Raw genomic sequence first — 21,912 nt, forward strand, 5'->3', positions numbered from 1 at the left:
TAAAACTTTCACATGACTTTTATTACAGACCACAGTTTAATAATAAGAGCTATAGTTTCTCTGATTCATCAGTATTAAATACTACTGCTTATTTTTATTCTACTTGTGTTTAGAGGTTTACTGATGGAATAAGAAGATAAATTAACCTAAATAATGGTTAAGATTATGAAAAATGAGGGGCATCTGGGTGACTCAGTCGGTTAAACATCTTCCTTTGGCTCAGGTCCTGATCCTGGAGTCTCGGGAGTCCCAGGATTAAGCCCCAAGTGGGGCTCCTCTCTTCTCCCCCCTCCCTCTGCTTCTCCCTCTACTCCTCCCTCTGCTCATGCTTTCTCTCTCTCTCTCTCTCTCTCATTCTCTCTCTTAAAATCTTTGTTAAAAGTATGAAAAATGACATTTTTATTTAACTAAAATGAATAATTCATTCTGGGAAATTTTATTTCAGTAGTAATTACATTTTGTACTATGTCAACTTGAAGATAACTGCCTAAATCTTTGTGTCCAGAAAAGAAAGAAGTGCTGAAAAAAACAAAATCATGGGACATATCAAAGTGACACAGAACTTCCTAATGACCAAAATGGAATAATTTGAGTAACAAAGGAAGTAGCAAAGTGTATGGATCATGATCCAAAAATATAAAATAAATAAATAGGAGAGAAGAGACAAATCTTCCTTATAGAAGAATTCCAAGTAATAAACATAAGTACTCCCTACTCCAAAAGTTGGAGCTTAATCTCTCCTACTCACCTGAATGTTGGCTAGATTTATGGCCCACTTCCAACAATAAAGAGTATGGAAAGGGGGAAAATATAACAACTTTAGAACAGAGAAATCTAGTAACCATTCCTGTAAACTCCATTAAACTATCAGTGTTTTTTTTTCCCAACATCCTAGCTTACAACACTGAAAACCACCTTTCTTGTCACAAGAATTGTATCCTTTATCCTGGTATACCCAGCTGATTTGCTATTTTGCCTGAGCCTCCCTCTTGGTTATTTTGGTCTATAATGATCAGTCACTGTCTGGCTCTTCTCCACTGGCCCAATTGGGTATGTTAAGCCTGATCAAGTAAGTGACAGACCCCCTCTCTAGCCAGTTCACCTACAGATAGACCCATTACCTTTATCAATTTATATAACACTGCTTTACATACATTCTCACAGTAAACAATTTGACTATTATAGCACATTAATATGTATAACATATTAATGCACAAGAGTAATGTTATATGTGAATTTACTAAAGTAACTAAAAATAAGTTTATAATTACATTACTTATCTTTGTAACAGAAACAAAAAGTATGTTAGTAACAGTATTCAACACACACACACACACACACACTACACACACACACACTCACCCTTCAGGAACATCTTTGTGCTAACCACTTTTGTCCTAGGTCTCTGACATGTTGATTAAAATAATAAAAAAGGGTAAATCTAGAGATACTGATAGTAAATTCATCTACCCTTAAGTTGGATAACAAAACAGGAGGGTCAGAATTTGCAGGGATTTACAACTAAAAAGAACATGTAGCAGCTGGAGCTGTGACGAGCCTGAAACCAATTTAGGGCAGCAACTATGACAAATGGGATGAGGAGAGGTGAGGAGAGAGGCTTAGGACATTCTCTAGTATGTCCTACTGTTTTCTTTCCTCCTTACTCTCTCTATAAGACTATGACACATACTATTTAAACTACTCTCCAAACTTTTTTTTAAAGATTTTATTTATTTATTTGACAGATAAAGGAGAGAGAACACAGCACAGCACGGAGAGGGAGAAGCAGTTGTGGGACTTGATTCTAGGACCCTGGGATCATGACCTTAGCCGAAGGCAGATGCTTAACCAAGTGAACCACCCATGAGCCCTACTCTCCAAACTTCTAACAACATATGTATGTATGTCAAATTAAATAGTGCAGTGCCAAAAGATTTATAATATTCCCAGATACACTTCCCACCACCACTTCCCAGAGGCAATCACTTCAACTCTTTTGGCTATTTCTTCTAGTAGTTATCGCCATATTTCTATAAAATATGAGTGTCTTACTATTTCTTGATTTATCAATTTTAAATATTCTTTACAAACTACCATTTATCATCATCACAGTTGACTCTAATGTGCATAATTCTAAGTGCATTATAGATAAATGGATAGAAAGATAAACTGATTCATTTACCACCCACAATACACCAGTAAAGAAGTGTATCTTTTATCATGTCCATTTTACTAATGATGAAACTAAAGCACAAAGAGTTTAATTAACTTGCCCAGAGTTACAGTTTACAGAGCTATTAAGGCTTTACATTCAAACAATCTGGCTCCTGAGCCTTTACTCTTAACTAATGTACTTACTGTATAACCACAGCCTCTTATAATAAATGAGGATTCATCTTTCTTCTATTACTCCTTACCATCACATCTTCTAATATTTTTAGTTAAATCAATAAGCAGCACTTACATCACTATGGCTACAAAGACATTGTTCATAAGCAAAGGCAACATAGTTTCACAAAACATTTCTTCCTTATAGATAATTTTGTTACTTTTGAGATAACAGTTTTATTTTATCCTTAAGCGCTTTTCTACATACATAATTAGTGTTTTCATTTTTCTGTTGGCAAACACCCACTGATGGAATTATTGGTCATATGGTATTTCTATTTTTAATTTTTTGAGGAACCTCCATATTTTTCATAGTGGTTATACTAATTCACATTACCACCAAAAGTACACAATGGTTTCTTTTTTTCCACATCTTCGCCAATACTTGTTATTTCTTGTCTTCTTGATACTAGTCTTTCTAACAGGAGTGAGGTGATATCTCATTGTGGCTTTGATTTGCATTTTACTAATAAATGTTGTTGAATGTCTTTTTGTGTCTGTTGGCCATCTGTATGTCTTCTTTCAGGTACAATGATTATTCTCAACTAGATTATTGTTTTTTGATGTTGACATGTATAAGTTCTTTGTATACTTTGCATATTAACCCCTTATCAGATTTATCATTTGCAAATACCTTCTTCTATTCAGCAGATTGCATTTTCCTTTTGCTGATGGTTTCCTTCACTGTACAGACACCTTTAATTTTAGTGTAGTACTAACACTATTTATTTTTTTAAAACTTTTATTTATTTTTTTACAGATTTTATTTATTTATTCATGAGAGACACAGAGAGAGAGAAAGAGAGAGAGGCAGAGACACAGGCAGAGAGAGAAGCAGGCTCCATGCAGGGAGCCTGACGTGGGACTCGATCCCAGGACTCCGGGATCATGCCCTGGGCTGAAGGCAGACACTGAACCACTGAGCCACCCAGGCTTCCCACTAACACTATTTATTACACTATTTTTTTGCTTTTGTTTCCCTTGCTTGAGGAGACATATTTATAAAAATGTTTGCTAAGGCCAATGTCCAAGACTTAACTGCCTATGTTTCTTTTAGAAGCTTCATGGTTTAAGGTCTCACATTTAGGACTTCAATCCATTTTGGGTTTATTTCTGTGTATAAGAAAGTGGTCACTGTTTTTCAGGCAGCTGTCCAGTTTTCCCAATACCATTTATAGAAAAGACCATCTTTTCCCCATTGTATATTCTTGCCTCCTTTGTTTGTAAATTAGTTAACCATAAAGCGTGTTTCCTTCTGGGCTCTCTATCCTGTTCTATTGATCTATGTGTCTATTTCTGAGCCAGTACCATAACACTGTTTTGATTACTACAGCTTTGTAGTATATTGTGAAATGTGGGATTGTGATACTTCCAGTTTTTCTCTTCTTTCTCAAGAATGTTTTAGCTATTTTTGTGGTGATATACAAATGTTTAGGATTATTTGCTCTGGTCCTGTGAAAAAATGATAATGATATTTTAAAAGGTATTGTACTGAATTGGTAGAATTCTTTGAGCAATATAAATATTATAATAAGATTAATTATTCCAATCCATGAGCATGGTATATCTTCCCACTTGTTTATGTCATCTTCAATTTCTTTCATCAATGTCTTATAGTTTTCACACTATAGGTCTTCCACTTCCTTTGTTTTTGTTTTTGTTTTTGTTTTGTTTTTGTTTTAAAAGATTTATTTATTTTATTGGAGAGAGCACACGACAGAGGTAGTGAGAGAGAGCATGAGCAGAGAGGAGAGGAAGAGGCAGGTTCCCTGCTGAGCAGGGGTCCCATGCGGGGCTCAATCCCAGCACCCTGAGATCACAACCAGAGCCAAAGGCAGATGCTTAATTGACTGAGCCACTCAGGCGCCCCATCACCTCCTTTGTTAAATTTGTTGCTAAGTATTTCATTCTTTTTGGCATAACTATAACTGTGATTTTTTTTATTTATCTTTTGGCTACTTCATTGTTAGAATGAAACACAACAGATTTCTGTATATTAATTTTGTATCATGCAACTCTACTGAATTCAATTATTAGTTCTTAAAGTTTTTGGTGGTGTCTTTAGGGTTTTCTGTAGTACCCTGTCATTTCAAATAGTGACAGTTTTACTTCCTTCTTACCAATGTAGAGGCCTTTGAAAACAAAATTACCATAAATCAATGAAACCACCTACATTTTAAATGCAATATTATGTCTGGAAATAATGAAATATACAAAATAGTGAGATAATGAACAGACACCATACTATACACACTGCAAAAGGAAAAAAGCATTCACCATCAAAAGTCAAGTTTTATCCAAAACTGTTATGGCCAGTAAACTATCATTTTTAAAAAATCTGAGCTGCAGAGTGTTGCAAATTTAAATGCAGAAAAAAAAAAAAAAAAGCTAGTGACCAAATTATTCAAATCCTAACAAAAGCATGTTGTTAACACTAAAAAACTTAAAAATTAAAAAATTAAAAGGCTACCCAACAAATGGAATATTTAACAATTTACAATACAAAAATAAGTGTTTTCATTATTGGAAAGGGAAAAGACAGACTGATATCTTTTAAGTCTTTGTTAAAGATTTCTTCAGAAATTTAAAAGAAAAATTATTCCTTCTTCAGAAGTCTGATTCAGTAGATTATGTCCTGAGTTCCCAAACGCTAAAAGAATTTTAACTTCAGTTAATCAAAACCCACTTCGTATCATGCATCAACTAGTTTTACAGTGACTATCATTTATGGTTATCAATGAAATCTTTCCCTCCCTCCCTTCATTATTGCAGTTAATTACGAATTACAAACACACATACACACCAGCACATGCATAATTCTCACCTATACAGGAAAGTACTAATTTAAAAGTCTTTATAAGCAAAATATATAATTTATACATATTTGCTCTATTCACTTAAATAAAACTATACATTCATTTTGTAATGCTAAAAATATTGACAGTTACTTCTACTTTAACAAGAAATATCAAGAAATATAAGCTATGATCAAAATTTAAAAGCAATGATTTTCTTAGTTCTTCACTCACAAAAATCTCATCTTCACACAAAATTGTTGGCATTCTAAATTTCTCCACTATTCAATTATTGTTTGTATGAATTACAGTTTTATGAAATAACAATTTTTATCTGTCTCTAAAGCGTTAAGACACTATACTATAACATATAAAAGAAATTTCTTCCCAAAGACAAAGCATTTATCATCAATTTATTTTCAGAAATGTTAAAGAGCTAGAAGGTATGCATATGCTCATCAAGGTGTTTCCTCTTATATACTGATATTCTATTTGAAGTTATGTATTTTACAAAATTTACTCACCTCCGCCGGATGCTGAATTATGTACAAATGAGTAGAGATGTGCAGAGGATGCAATGGTAGAAATGGACACAAACATACTTTCTGAGGCCGGCTAAAGGGCAGAAAGAAAAAGAAATCCTGTAAATGTTCAAAGTACAATGATATAACAATAACCTAAAACTTGAACATAATGCCTCTTCTTTATGTAAAGAGATTTGCTAAAGTCTTTTAAAATGAAACACCAAGAATGAATTTAATCAATTAGACTTTAGAAATGAGAGTTTGGAAAAAGATTCAGCTAAATTCTGTACCATCTATATAGATTAAAGTACCTCAAAAAATCTTAGTTATCACTAGTGAAGAATACTCATAAGCCACCACCATGGTCTTTTTATTCGTGAAGCTACACTTCTAACTGGCATTACAAATCAAGAATAGATCTTATGTCAAAGAGAAACCTGGCAACTCTTCTTAATCATCTGATATTGGAAGGAACAATATAATGATAAAATATAAGAATATGATTACCACCTAGAAAAGAGTTCTAATCAAATCTGCCATCAGTGAACACAAGGAGCTTATCAATGTAAGAAGAAACTGAAATAGGCCACCAGATTATATTTAGCTAGAATTATATCCACAGAATGTCTAATTCATTTATTTTCTCTTTTGTTATTGTTTATTTTGTTTTTATTTTACTTACTTCTTAGTGTTTTACTACTGTTTCAGTAACACATACAACTCATTACAAAATTCAAATAGAATAAAGTACATACGTCCATCTCGGTCCTCCAAACCAGAGGATTCTCTGCCTTAGAAGCAACCAATGACCAGTTTCTGTGTGTCCATACACATGAGGGCAGCCTAGGTGGCTCAGTGGTTTAGCGCCGCCTTCAGCCCAGGGCCTGATCCTGGAGATCCAGGATCAAGTCCCACGTCCATGCAGGGAGCATGGAGCATGCTTCTTCTGCCTGTATCTCTGCCTCTCTCTCTCTCTGTGTGTGTGTGTGTGTGTCTGTCATGAATAAATAAATAAAATCTTAAAAAAAATACACATGAATCTTCTACCATTAAATCCCATATTTGATATGAGTGTTTATAGTATGAAATTCATCAAGCAGCCAGATATCATGGGAGTAAATTTTCATGACAGATCACTATCACAGGCAGATGTTACATGACATTACAACAGTATACAAATGAATGTTATATTTAAGGGAATTCCCAACAGCATACTGTTACTACTACAAAACTGACTGCTATCAACACCTTCCTCAATTTAACCTATGTAGAGTTATAGCTTGAGGTAAGAAATGATTACATTAATAAGCCATAGAATGTGAGCAAATTGGTTCAATTGTATCTACCACCTCATTCTGTAAGAAACTGTCAAACCTATGCTCCTATTGAAGAAATTGTCTAGGTGATATCTTAGAAATAGAAATATATTGTACAACATGATCCCATCTCCCCTCTCCATCACTGAACCTAGAATAGATGGTTAACCCAAGGAAAACCAATATACTCCCTTTCCAGTGATGTCTGAAATGATTCACCATGATTACTCTGCCCTACCATGGATTAACTCTCAGGAATCTGAGCAGATTAATAGGGATGAAGAATATCTTTCAGTGGTCACAAGAAGAGTAAACACAAGTAAATATAGAGAGGAAAAGAGAGTGGTTGATGGAACTATGTATAGTGACAAAGACTATACTATGTATAGTGACATACTATACTATGTAAAGTGATAAAAGAGGGCTGCAATTAGAAAAAAAAGATTACACGGCACCTGGGTGGCTCAGTGGTTAAGCGTCTGCCTGTGGCTTAGGTCCTGATCCCAAGGTCCTGGGATCGAGTCCCACATCAGGCTCCCTGTGGGGAGCCTGCTCCCCCCTCTGCCACTCTCTGTGTCTCTCATGAAAAAATAAAGTGTTAAAAAAAAAAGATTACTCATTGGGTATAAAGATGAAGAAGATAAAGTACATTCAAATTCTAAAATTTTAAGATTCTGATTTTTATATGAAATTCTATATGACTGAAGTGCACAATCAGATGTCAGTAGAATTCTTTTACAAAATATAATTTAATAACAGATGGAGCCAATTTAAAAATTCAGAATTAAAATGAGTATCACCAGGGTGCCTAGCTGACTCAGTCAGTAGAGCATGCAGCTCTTGATCTCAGAGTCATGAGTTGGAGCCCCATGCTGGGTGTAGAGATTACTTAAATAAACTTAAAAATATATATTTATTAAAAAATAGATGTCATCTTAGATGTCTGTAAGTTATATGACAAACTATGAAAGAAAGTGAAAAAACGTCAACTATCCTATAAAGGAAACATCCACATATCAGTGAAGTCAAAAGACTGCAAAATCCAGTCACGTAAATAAGCTGGGTAGACACTGCAGATTTCTGTGGGCAAAAAAACACTAGGTAAAATAAACTCTGAAAATAACATCTTTAGTTCATCGCACATATAGTGGTTATAAAAGTCCTCAGTATGACACTGGAGATAGTGCAAGGAACTGCTCTGGATTTTGGTAGCTCTGGATTTCATATATGACCAAAACTTCTGTACATAAAAGAAAACAAAAATTCAGTTACCTGGATTGGGAACACATCTTTGAATTTTAGGAAGATTTGGAATTAAGTAGTATGTAAAGTTCCACTTCTATGATGACAGGGAAAGTGCTTCACAGACCCAAAGCCCAATGAAATAAGCAAAGCTGATAAAAACACTCACCTCATAGGGATACATGGACCACCTATGTTTATAGCAGCATCATTTACAATAGCCAAATTATGAGAGCAACCCAAGTGTCGATGGATTGATGAATGGATAAAGAAGAGGTGGTATATATATATATATATATATATATATATATATACACACACACACACACACACACACACACACACACACAATGGAGTATTATTCAGCAGTAAAAAGAATGAAATCTCACCATTTGTAACAACATGGATGGAGTGAGAGCATATAATGCGCATCACAATAAGTCAGAGAAAGACAAATGACCATATGATTTCACTATTATGTGGAATTTAAGAAACAAAACAAAGCGGGAAAATAAGAGGGTGGGTGGGTAAACCAAGAAACAGACTTAATTATAGAGGACAAACTGATGGATACCAGAGAGGAGGTGATAAGGAACTGGGGGAAATAGGTGATGGGGATTAAGGAGGACACTTACGATGAGCATGACGAGCACCAGGTGATGGATGGAATTCTGGAATCACTAAATCATATACCTAAAACTAATATAATACTGTATGATAACTAACTAGAATGAAAATTAAAAGTTTAAAACAAAACAACAAAAATGATCATTGAAAGTCTCTGGAGACTGTCCTAGTAGCACATCCAAAGGAAGAAACATTATTCAAGAAAATCTACTAAAACTTGGTACTGGGACAGTCTGGCATCTGAACCATAACCAATTTCTGACATTGCCCCAGCTCAAGTTCACAAACTCCACTCCAGGTAGGTGTGGCCGCAAGAACAGAGCTCCCTCTCAGCTCCTCATCGGGGATTACCCCATATGTCACAAAAAAGGTAGGCCATTTCTCATCCCCTCCAACCCTAAGAGAAGAGGTTACATTCCTGGTAAGTGTGGCCAAGAGCAGAGGCTGCCTTCCTCCATACAGCCTCCACCTATAGAAGAGAAGCTTCACCATAGTGCAGGAGGCTGGCAATGCTGGAGCCCCAAGCGTCTTCAACCAACCTAGTTTGCCCTCAGGACAAAAGTTCTATTCCAGAAGCAGCGAGGCTATTGCTCAACCCTGTGCCCAGAATAGTGGCTAAGACAGTCTGCCCAAGACAGGCAGACTATAAGAAAACAGGGCTCTAAAGCTCTTCCCCCAAGGAACTGAAATTCATTTGAAACAGAGTGTGAGCAAATTCAAGCTTCCATGTGCTTTCAAAGATAATAACTCCCCTTAATGAAGACCAGTAAGCTGTATGATAAACCAGCAAGAACCTAGGGAAGAGACAGCTAAGAAGTGCACACCTGCAGTCAGAGCAAACCTCAAAGAGGGGGCCTCAAAAGCTATCCCTGCCTGAATGTAACGGGATCAGGCTGAGAAATTTACAGCTGAAGGCACTGTACGAAAATGACAGGACAATCAGCTAGTAATTAGTGGAGCCTAACAAGCAGGATGTGATACCAAAAGAAGAAGGCAGCTCAAGAGAAAGATCTGGAAAAGAGGTCTTCAAAGAAAATCCTGCTAAAACCATGTGATAGTGGTGATGTTTGCACAACTCTGCTAACATTAATAAAAACCTCTGAGTTGTATACCTTAAAAGAATGAATGCCATGGTATGTGAATCATATCTCAATACAGCTGTTGTTTTAAAAAAAATGTAAAAATGCAGTGGAAACAGAATGTTTAACCTAATTAGTAAGAGAGAGGCATTTTGTTACTACTTAGCATCATGTTTTCTGAAGGTGGGCTTCCTTCCCTACAGTGTTAAGCTGCAGGAGGGCAAAGACTTTGCCTTTTCACTTTTCACCCCAGCACCTAGCACAGTAAATACTGTGCTATCAATAAATACTGTTCAATACATGAAGGAATAGCTTTGCTCTTCCCCTTGCTCCACCTTGGGATGCCTTTCTTCTCCTACACAATTTCTTATCCTACCTCTTCATTGTCTAACATACCAAATATTGATCTCCCCTTCATTTCTTCCCTAATACTTGAGCAATTAGTTTGTATTATAAATGAAATTCAGAATCTCAGATCTCCCTTTGCTGTAATTTGTGATCATTCTGGCCAAACAACAATACATAAGGGGCAAAAATATTTACTGAAGGAAATATTTATTTTTAAAAAACACAGCATTTTATGAGTAAAAACCATAACTATGATTTAAGCTAAAACTAATTATTTTGGCTTCTACTTTGACAGGCTCATAAAACATCATTACCTATTTATTTTAAAGCATGTTCCCTTTATTAACCTAATTCTACTTCCAATTAGCTCAAACTAATAAAACTATAGTACTTTAAAACACTTTGCATTCCAACTGATCAACTTTATGTTTAGCAAGTTACTTTACAATATAAATTTGTGCTTATTTACTACTTTAACAGCACTTTTTCTCATAATTTCCTCTTTGACAATGGTCTGCATATGCTACTCTGGTGCCTAGCTGTTCAAACTGTCAAACCATCTCTTACCACTGCTGGATAAGTAGCAGAGTACTTGTTCTCCTCATTCTATGTTTTTTTTTTTTTTTTAAGATTTTATTTATTTATTTGAGAGAGAGAGAGCACAAGCAGGGGTAGAGGCAGAGGCAGAGGGACAGGGAGAAGTAGACTCCCTGGTGAGCAAGGAGCCCAACATGGGGCTCCATCCCAGGACCATGGAATCATGACCTGAGCTGAAGGCAGATGCTTAACTGACTGAACCACCTAGGTGCCCCTCTCCTCATTCTAAAACCTTTTCCAGGGGCACCTGGGTGGCTCAGTGGTTGAGCATCTGCCTTTGGCTCAGGTTGTGATCCCAGGGTCCTCAGATGGAGTCCCACATCAGGCTCCCCACAGGGAGCCTGCTTCTTCCTCTGCCTATGTCTCTACCTCGCTCTCTCTCTGTCTTTCATAAATAAATACATAAAATCTTTTTAAAGAATAAATAAATAAAACCTTTTCCAAAGAACAAAAAAGTCTTGCTATATCCAAACTTAACTCTAGGAGGTTTAAATATTTTAAATTGATAATGGATTAAATAACTTATAACTTCAACAAATTTTTTAAGATTATGTTTATTTATTCATTCATTCATTCATTCATTCATTAGAGACAGAGAGAGAGACAGAGACATAGGCAGAGGGAGAAACAGGCCCCCTGAGGGGAACCCAATGCAGAACTTGAACCCAGGACCCCAGGATCACACCCTGAGCCAAAGGCAGACACTCAACCACTGAGCCACCCAGGTGTCCCAACTTCAACCAATTTTTTTCAAATATTTACTGCACACTTGTGTGCCAGACATTAGACACTTGGGACAATAAAACAGACAAAATTTCCTGCCCTCATGGAACTTATTTATTCTGTCTGTGCCAGAAGGAATTTTTTAAAGATCCTTGCTTCCTATGAACTATTACAGGTGATAGGAAAATAAATACCAAACAACTACACATCAAAACTGATTATTTATTTATAATAGTAAACATTCATTTTGAAATAAAAATCAAGCGGTGCCTGGGGTGCATGGGTGGCTCAGTTGGTTAAATGCCTTCAGCTCAGGTCATGATCCCAGGGTCCTGGGATCGATTCCCAGCATCGCACTTCCTATTCGGTGGGGAATCTGCTGCTCCCTACCACTTGTGCTCTGTCTCTCAAATAAAATCTTAAAAAAAAAAAAATCAATCAAAGGATGCCTGGTTGACTCAGTCAGTAGACCATGCAACTCTTGATCTCAGGTTATGAATTCGAGTTCCATGTTGGGGGGGAGAGATTACTTTTAAAAATTAAGTCTTAAAAAATAAATTAATTAAATAAAAATCAAGCTACTTCCAGAATTTATATAGCTCTGAAGAATATTAATATCTGAAGAAATATCAACTGGTCAATTGGGTATAGGTTTAGGGAATAACTATTAAGGTATATCACTGACAAAGTCATTCACTATCTTGCTATGTGATCTTGAACACATCACAGATTCTCAGTGTCCACCTTCATAAAACTGGTAACACATCAAGTAGATCCTGGAATAGCTCCTGAACTGCAGACAAAGGTTATAAAAATATAATCATTAATACTAGTAGTTTCCAGCTAATTTATAACAGAATGACCAAAGAAGGAGTTGAGATCATTCTGTCTTCTAGATTTGCAATGCTTTGTAAATGGAGAAGAGAGAAAAATGTACAGTGCACTGCAAATGTGTTATAAATACTGTTTTCCATCACTGAGATTTATCTTCTTTAAAATCTATACAACCCAATTAAGGTTAATTACATTCTTAAAATATAAATGGGATTTTCAAATAATTTCCCTGAGGAAATTTTATGGAATAATCTTTTTCTTCTTTTCTCGTTAAGGAGGTAGGAATAAATATGTAGGCTTCCTGTCAGACTCAGACTGACTGGCTTCCTCAGTGAATGCTGTAATACACGGGTAATCTGTCACTCTGGGCACGCTATCTCTGACAGGCTGGAGGCAAATAAAATTATATCTGACATACGGTTAGAGATGCTAGGACTTAAAAAAATCATCTTTCAAAAGTTTAATTAAATTCTTATATCATGTTCACTGAAAGCTATTTTTCTCATCGTACTGACTTTAATCAAGAAAATCTCACATAGGCAAACTTTAAAAATTAGTGAAGAGATTTACAAGAATGACTATTTTTAAAGGATTTCTTTCATCCACTAAACAAAGGCAAATGTAGAACCCAGAAAAAGAGTATACGTCACACTTCCCAGTACTCAACAAAATTTTTTTTAGTCCTAATGGAGAGAAAAAGCAAAGAACAAAGAGTTGCATAGCTTTTCAACAGATTAGTTGAATAGATACACTATATTACACACAAAAATGCCAACAACTTTCTAATTTTAAGATAGGCTTTGAAAAACCAAATACCACAGTGCCCTCTACTGTCATTTTAGAGAAAGTTAATCTATAAAATAAACTAGTTTTTAAATTTCTCAAACTATATTCAATATAACCAATGAGAGAAGAAACATCTCCTTTTTACTATAATTAAATTTTTGTATAATAAATACATTAAATAAATTTTCATTTCATAAAGGGAATAAAAACAGTTAACATCTACCATATCTGACTACTTCAAATATAAATAACAATGATATTCTCATACCTGCCAAGGTTGCTTTTATCACTACCTTATTTTATAACTTCTTCGAGGAGTAAAGGAAGGATAGGCTTAGAAAGAAAAGAAAATCACTGTTAAAAGAGAAAAAATAACTCCATAAAGAGAATATGTTTTGATGAGACTTTCAAAGACCTGTGCCCCCAGAGGGCATGTCTACAATAGTGATTTCCGAAGTGGATTAAGTAAAATGAGCAAATGGGTCATTACCACTTCTACTTCGAATTAAGCATTACTAATATTTAGTATATGGATTAACACTCCCTCCTTATGCTGATAGGTCATATGGTAATGTGTTAGATAAGTGAGATCCTGATAGAAAACAAGGCATTCCATAACATGGAGTGTTAACAATAGCACCCACAAAGAAACGACATACACTTGTCAAAGAATCTATATTGAAGAAGTTCTGATCACACAATCACAAATGAGTAAATTTGTGGGAGAGCTGTTTCTTACCTATTCCTACTTCAAGTACTTCATCAGAGTTAAGAAATAAAACCTGGTATGACAATAACATTTTCTATTAAGTTTTTCATTGTAATTCCATTATTGTTAATATACAGTGTTATATTAGTTTCAGGTGTACAATATAATTCCACAATTCTATACATTAGTCAGTGTTAATTATGATAAGTGTACTCTATAATCCCTTCACTTACTTCCCCCATCTTCCCACCCGCCTCCCACTGGTAACCATCAGTTTGTTCTCTATAGTTAAGAGTCTGTTTCTTGGTTTTTCACTCTTCTTTTTTCCCTTTCCTCATTTATTGTGTTTCTTAAATTCCACACATGAATAAAATCATATGGTACTCATCTTTCTCTGACTTATTTCACTTAGCCCCATAGTCTGAAGCTCTACCCATACTGTTGCAAATAGCAAGATTTCATTCTTTTTATGGCTGCATAATATTCCATTCTTTTCAGTTTCATTCTTTTGCATGTAGCTGTCCCATTCTCCCAACACGATTTGTTGAAGACACACTTTTTTCCCATTATATATTCTTTCCTTTGCTAAAGATTAATTGACCATATGTGGATTTATTTCTAGGCTTTCTATTCTGTTTCATTGATCTATGTGTTCATTTTTGTGCCCATATCATACTGATTACTAGGGATTTGTATTATAACCTGAAGTATGGATTGTGATACCTCCAATTTCTTCTTTTTTAAGAATGATTTAACTATTCAGGATCTTTCGTAGTTCCATATAAATTTTAGGATTGTTTGTTCTAGTTCTGTGAAAAATGCTGATATTTTGATAGTAATTGCATTAAATCTACACACTGCTTTGGGTAGTATAGACATTTTAACAATAATTGTGCTTCCAATCCATAAGCATGAAATCCAACTTCTTTTTGTTGTCTTCAATTTCTCTCATCAATGTTTTATAGTTTTCAGAGTACAGGTGTTTCACCCCCTTGGTTAAGTTTATTCCTAGGTATTTTATTATCTCTGGTACAGTTGTATATGGGATTGTTTTCTTAAATTCTCTTTCTGCTGCTTTATTTTCAGTGTATAGAAATGCAACATTTCTGTACATTGATTTTGTATCCTATGCCTTTACTGAATTCATTTATTAGTTCTAGCAGTTTTTTGGTAGAGTCTTCAAGGTTTTCTATATACAATATCGTGTCATCTGCAAAGAATGAGTTATACTTCTTCCTCACCAGTATGGATATCTTTAATTTTTCTCGTCTGATTGCTGTGGCTAGGACTTCCAGTACTATGTTGAATAACAGTGGTGAGAACGGACATCCTTGCCCTGTTTCTGACCTTAGGGGAAAAGCTCTCAGTTTTTCCCCATTGAGTATGTTAGCTATGGGTTTGTCATATAAGGCCTGTGTTATATTCAGTTCTATTTCCTTCTAAACCTACTTTGTTGAGGAATTTATCATGAATGAATAAAATCAAATGTTTTTTCTGCATCTATTGAGATGATCATATGTTTTTTATACTTTCTCTTATTGATGTGATATACCACATTGATTAATCTGCAAATACTGAACCACCCTTGCATCCTGGAAATATTTCCCACTTGATCATGGTGAATGATTTCTTTAATGTATTATTGGATTCAGTTTGCTAATACTTTGTTGAGGATTTCTGCATCTATGTCCATCGGACATATTGGCCTGTAGTTCTCTTTTTTGGTAGTATTTTTAGCTGGTTTTGGTAATGCTAGCTTCACAGAATTAATTTAGAAGTTTTCCTTCCTATTCTATTTTTTGGAATTGTTGAGAAGAATAGGTACTAACTTGTCTTTAAATGTTAGAGAGAATTAACCTATGAAGCCATCTGTTCCTGGACTTTTGTTTACTGATTTGATTTCATTGCTGGTAACTGGTCTGTTCAAATTTTCTACTTCTTCCTGCTTCAGTTTTCGGTAGGTATATGTTTCTAGAAATTTATCCATTACTTCTAGGTTGTTCAATTTTTTGGCATATAATTTTTCATAATATTCTCTTAGTCTTGTTTGCATTTCTTTGGTATTGGTTGTTATTTCTCCTCTTTCATTTGTGATTTTGTTTGAGTCTTATCTCTCTCTCTCTCTCTCTCTCTCTCTCTTTTTTATGAGGTTGGCTAGAGGCTGATCAATTTTGTTGATCTTCTTTGAAAAGTAGATCTTTTCAAAGAACCTGCTCCTGGTTTCATTTATCTGTTCTTCCATTTTTTAGTTTATGACAGTAACTTTAAAAAGCAATATAAAGATTAGTTGAACGTGGATTCACATCTTACTGCCTTTAACAGTGAACCCCACCATATATATACATTATGCCTCAAAATAACAGGTAATGGTAGCATGACTCCATCACAATATGCAAAACATTTTTAAATGGTTTATTTCAACATTGCCTCTTCCTTTTTAAAATCTGTGTGTGTGTGTGTGTGTGTGTGTGTGTATGGTTTATGAGGCACATCATACATTAATATACAATAAATACACACAACCATAGAAAAAATATCTATTAGAATTTCATCCTAAACTTTTTAACTAACTGTGGTATGTAATCAACTTTGGAATCACTGGCCTAGAGATAAGCTTGTTCCAACTACAGAAACTATAATCAAGAAAATTTTTAGTAAATTTTATTACATATAAGAAGCCTTAAGAAGAGCCAGATGCCTGGATAACAAAGCCTTGTGTCCAGACCAATGACTACACAGAACAGCTATATAAAGCCCCTACCAAAACTTCAATGACAAAGTGACAAATCAGCTAAGACTGAGAATCTTAAGTAATCATAAATAATCATCTATATTGCTATCATACTATTTACTTTCTATTTTCTTTTATAGAAACATAAACAAATACAAAAATAACAAAACAACCTTCTTAGTAGCAAATTAAATCACTCTTTCCTCTGCAAACTCTTCTTTTATGATTTCATAATTTGTCTTAAATATTACTTAGATATATTTGCACTTACACTCAGTTGACTACAAATTTTGGAGGAGATAATCTCTCAATCATTTTCTATGGCCCAACCTATACATTTATTGGAAACTGGATATTGAACTAATAATGATTGAATGAATAAAGAATATCCACATGATTTATCAAAGTGAGCTTCAAGGTCTGTGTGTAACAGAATTTTATTTCTTATCCACTGGCCAAGGAAAGTCAACTGCATGAATGTCCACCCTGACAAGCACGCAGTTAAATACTAAAGTCTCAAGGACCAGCTTTCCTCATTAAAGATGTTTTACAAAGAACAGTACAGAATTAAGTGATGACATTACTAAAAACATCTTCATTTTGTTTATTCTTTCTTCTTCTTTTCCTTACCTAAAAACTGTATTTTAAAATACAGATCCTTATATAGCTGATTCATTAAGGAAGTATTCCTCCTAATTTTATATAAAATTAGGACTCTCAAGAGACCTGAGAATTTTCTTTGATATAAAAGAGAAAATATAAGGTTTAATTTACTGATGCTTACATACTTAAGGGACTATAATAATGCTATGGAGTAAGTCACTGATTTTGATGTACCTAAAAAAGTGTTTTTCATCAATGTAACATTTATTTGTGGTTGGAAAATGAATACCTTGGAAAGCCCAGAATAACAAAATCTCCATCATGAGGCAATTTATTTATAGTGACCACAATACATAGTGAGCACAATACATGTAACATTATTTACTTGCCCTTAATCTCTAAATCTAGAAAAACTACTCTAACATGGAAAGAGTTAACTAACTCCAAAATAGACCAATTTCATAAATAATAATAATGATATTTCATGGAGGAGGAAAAAAAGAGGGAGAATAGGGGAAGAAAAGGGAAAAGGAGGAAGGAGAAGGTAGAGGAAGAGAAGGGAAGAAAATGAGGAAAAAATGGAGGGAAAAGATAAAGAGGAAGAATTTTTTAATTTATAATTTGAGAGAGAGCATGCGTGCATATGTGAGAAGGCGGAGGGACAGAGTGAGAGGGACAGAAAGAATCTCAAACAGACTCCAGGCTGAGTGCAGAGCAAAACACAGGGTTCGATCTCATAACCCTGAGATCAAGACCTGAGCTGAGGGATCCCTGGGTGGCGCAGCGGTTTAGCGCCTGCCTTTGGCCCAGGGCGCGGTCCTGGAGACCCGGGATCGAATCCCACGTCGGGCTCCCGGTGCATGGAGCCTGCTTCTCCCTCTGCCTGTGTCTCTGCCTCTCTCTCTGACTATCATAAATAAATAAAAATTAAAAAAAAAAAAGATTTTTTTAAACTCTTCAAAATGTCTACAAGTAATTACGAATATACGGTTAAAGACACAAGAAGTAGGAAAAGGCTAAGCCACAGGAATCCACTAGTATCATGGAAAAAACAGTCAGAAGAGTAAATAATTCAAACTTAGAAGACAGGTATTTAAGCTGGACCCTGAAACAGAATAGCATCTCAGACACCAGGGATGAGGAAACAGCATTTGATACAAAGGGAATAACAGAACAAAGGCATGAATTACAACACAAAAAAACATATTTTGGGGGATTAGTTCCAGGTAGCTGGAGAAGAGGGTATGGGAAGGGTATAATGAAGAAGAAATGTGCAAGGCTTTGCAAGCCACATTAGAGCCTGGACTCCATTCTTCACCTGAAATACAAGCATGGAAGGTCTCCAGGAAAGGAATAAACATAAGCATACCCAAATGTTAAAAATCAAATAAGCTTTTTTGAAAAGGAGCTGGAAAACAGTTTGAAAATACCCCAAAAGGCAAACACAGAAATACTATGCTACCCAGCAATTCTATTCCTAGGTATATACCACCAAAAAAATTGAAAACAGGAATTAGAACAGAATCAGGCGTACCAATGTTCATAGCAGCACTATTCACAAGTGTCCATCAACAAGTGAATGGATAATAGATAAGCAAAAAAAAAAAAATACTCAATAAACAAAAGTGATATATACGTACAATTCAAACATAAAAAGGAAAGAAATTTTGATAAGCTATAATATGAATGGAACTTGAAAACATTATTCCAAGTGAAATATTAGACATAGAAAAATAAATACTATATGATATAAAAAGGATCTGGAAAAAGAAAATTCATAGAAATAGAGTAGAAGTTACCAGAGGCTGGGCTGGGGGGGATGGAGGATGGGAAATGATTATTTAATGGGTACAGAGTTAACGTCAGAGATGATGAAAAAGTCTGGTGCACAGATAGTAGTGATGATTATACAATATTATGAATGTATCTAATAATGCTGAGTTATACAGTTAAAATCATAAAAATTGTAAATATTGTTATACATATATTAGCACAATTTTTAAAAAAGAAAGAGAGAGTAGCCTGCCAAGTAACATGTCTACATAAACGAACAGGTCAGATATTTCTCCCACAGGCTAATCTCTCTCAACCTTTGCAAAGTCCAAAGACTCCTCCTATAACTTTTCTTTTTTTCCCCCCTAACTCTAGAAGACTTGTATTTACTTCATTTCACTGCTGCTTTTTTTCCCACAGCATTCCCATTAGGCTTCCAGCAGAGAAAAACCAAAAGAAAGGAAAAAAAACAAAAAACAGGGGAAAACAAAATAAATTCCTATCAGTAATATCTTCAAATTTGCCATTCTGACTGAAAAAATGAGGACCTATCAACAGAAATAAGAAGCTGACCTTAGCCAAGTAAAGGATTTAAGAAATAAAAGCTCAACCTTAAAAAAAAAAAATAGTAATTAAAAATCCCCTTTCCCAAAATAACAATAGCCAAAGAAAAGGAAAAAGAAAAGAATCTATGGATTTGAAGACCACAAATAAACACCTCACTGGAAGTATTTATTATATGTAGCAGGAAAACAAGGTTAGTTATACTGTTTGCTTCCTTTATTACAATCCTTTATTAAGTGGTGTAATAATAGAAGTAGGAAAGCTAAAGCAGTCTGCCCCTTACTAGTTCCCTCACCTTGAGGGTCTATAAAAGGGAATAACTATTAAAATCACAAAGTTGTCTCATGTATTAAATAAATTACGTACATAAGAGCACTTTATAACCTGTGAACCCCTTTTAAATGATACCAAATTTTGGACTAGATTATTTCTGAATATTTTCTCTCACTATATAAGTACGAACATAACAATGAATTATTAATTTTGGGCAAATGTACTTTAAAAATTAATGTGCTTTGATGTTCTTTGAAGAAAACTTCTATCCATTGGAAGGTAATGATATAATTCTTATTTTTCTTAGGGAAAATAAATCAAACATTTAGAAAGCTCTAATGTGGTTTTTAAAATTGGTCACTCCTCTTTGGAGACTTAATTAAGAAAAAAAAATCCCTCTTGACATATATCATCTTTGCTGAACTTTGAACATAAGATTAGCTTGCACAGTAATTTGTAAATCAGTTAGCTTTCCACATATATTACAAATTAACAACTTCAAAGAATAAATATATTTTCTAAACCAATAGGAAAGAACATATTAACTTAATACTTTTCTCTTAGGAATACGATACTTTTTTTTTGATATGAACAAAGAATTAAATTTTTAAATTATCTAAATTTTAATCTAAAAATTATCATCAAGAATTAGGTGACTTTAAATTTACCAAAATAGTTTGTTTTCTAAACCTAATTGCTGATACCAGTTCAACACTCTTAATATATCCTAAACTAATTGCCTTGGGAATCATCATTTTTCACTTGTACCTACCAAACTCGTAGGCTGATTTACTTTGCTGCTTAAGCAGACCAGCCATAATGGTAAATGAGACCTAGAATCAAAAAGCAAATGCCTACAAAGGGCAGGTAGTTAATAAGAATGAATCAAGCAGGAATAGCTAGGAGCTTCAGTGCCCTGGACAGATCACACCGGACCCAACGTCATAACCAATGCTCAGCTCAATCAATTACTGCTCCAAAAGGTGGTCCCTGAGCTGCTAGATCTTCCTATTCTCACAGAAGCCAGAAATCTGGATTTTTTTATATATATAAAACGTCTTGTTTTTCAACTGTTAGAACTAATTTAAAAATGTAAAACACCAGTTCAAAACAAAACATCTGCTGGCTGCCAATGTGTGTGGCTCTTGCATTCTTAAACATCTGCAGTTTCCCCTCTGTCCCTCTTTCATGATTTTATCCCCACCACCTTTTTCTCCAGAATATGCAAACCTAAAGAATAAGGAAAGATTAAGATGTGGAATCAAGGAGCTATATGTTGCTAAAAGGTATGAACCAGGAACTAGAAGATGAGTAAGTTCTAAAAATCTAAAAATCAAATACACAGTATAGTGATTATAGTCACAGTAATGTATGATATATAGACCTCCCTCGACTTATGACAGGGTCACATCCTCATAAATGCATCAAGTTGAAAATATCCTGAGTCACAACACATTTAATACACCTATCCTACCAAACATCATAGCTTAGCCTAGCCAACGTTGCTCAAACATGCTCAGGACACTTATCTACTGTTGGGCAAAATCATCTAACAAAGACTATTTTTACTAATGCTAAATATCTCATGTAACTTATGGATTATCGTACTGAAAGTGAAAGACCGAATGACTGGCTGGGCAAAGAATGGTTTTAAGTGCATTGGTTGTTGTTCTCCAGGCTACGTAGTTCCCTGCTGCCACCCAGCATCATGAGAAAGTATCATACTACATGTCACTAGACCAGGAGAATGCAAAACTTCAAAAATCAAAAGTACTGTTTCTATTGAATGCATATTGCTCCTGCACCCACACCACCATAAAGTCAAAAAATCCTAAAATGAACCATTGTGAGGCAGGGACCATCTATACTTCAAATTTTCTGAGACTAGATCTTAAATCTTCTCACCAGAAAAAAAAAAAAAAAAGGATAATTATGTGACCAAAGCTAACACTACCAGTGCTAATCATACTGTATCATAAAAATGCATCAAATCCACACAA

General features: G+C 34.7%; 1 protein-coding gene across 2 annotated transcripts in view; it reads right to left on the reverse strand.

Moving 5' to 3' along the window:
• The window catches only part of LOC144321579 (tRNA-uridine aminocarboxypropyltransferase 2-like), a 28,742-nt gene extending 20,407 nt beyond the window's left edge, over positions 1 to 8,335 (reverse strand). For both annotated transcript variants that reach the window (XM_077910934.1, XM_077910933.1), the window contains exons 1-2: positions 8,296 to 8,335; positions 5,708 to 5,798 (exon numbers count right to left, since the gene is read on the reverse strand). In XM_077910934.1, the coding sequence (XP_077767060.1) occupies positions 5,708 to 5,798; positions 8,296 to 8,312 (108 nt within the window). In that variant the 5' untranslated portion in view covers positions 8,313 to 8,335. The remainder of the gene's footprint in view (positions 1 to 5,707; positions 5,799 to 8,295) is intronic.
• Positions 8,336 to 21,912: the final 13,577 nt, after the last annotated feature.

The sequence above is a fragment of the Canis aureus genome, chromosome 10 (assembly GCF_053574225.1).
Source record: "Canis aureus isolate CA01 chromosome 10, VMU_Caureus_v.1.0, whole genome shotgun sequence".
Lineage (NCBI taxonomy): Eukaryota > Metazoa > Chordata > Mammalia > Carnivora > Canidae > Canis > Canis aureus.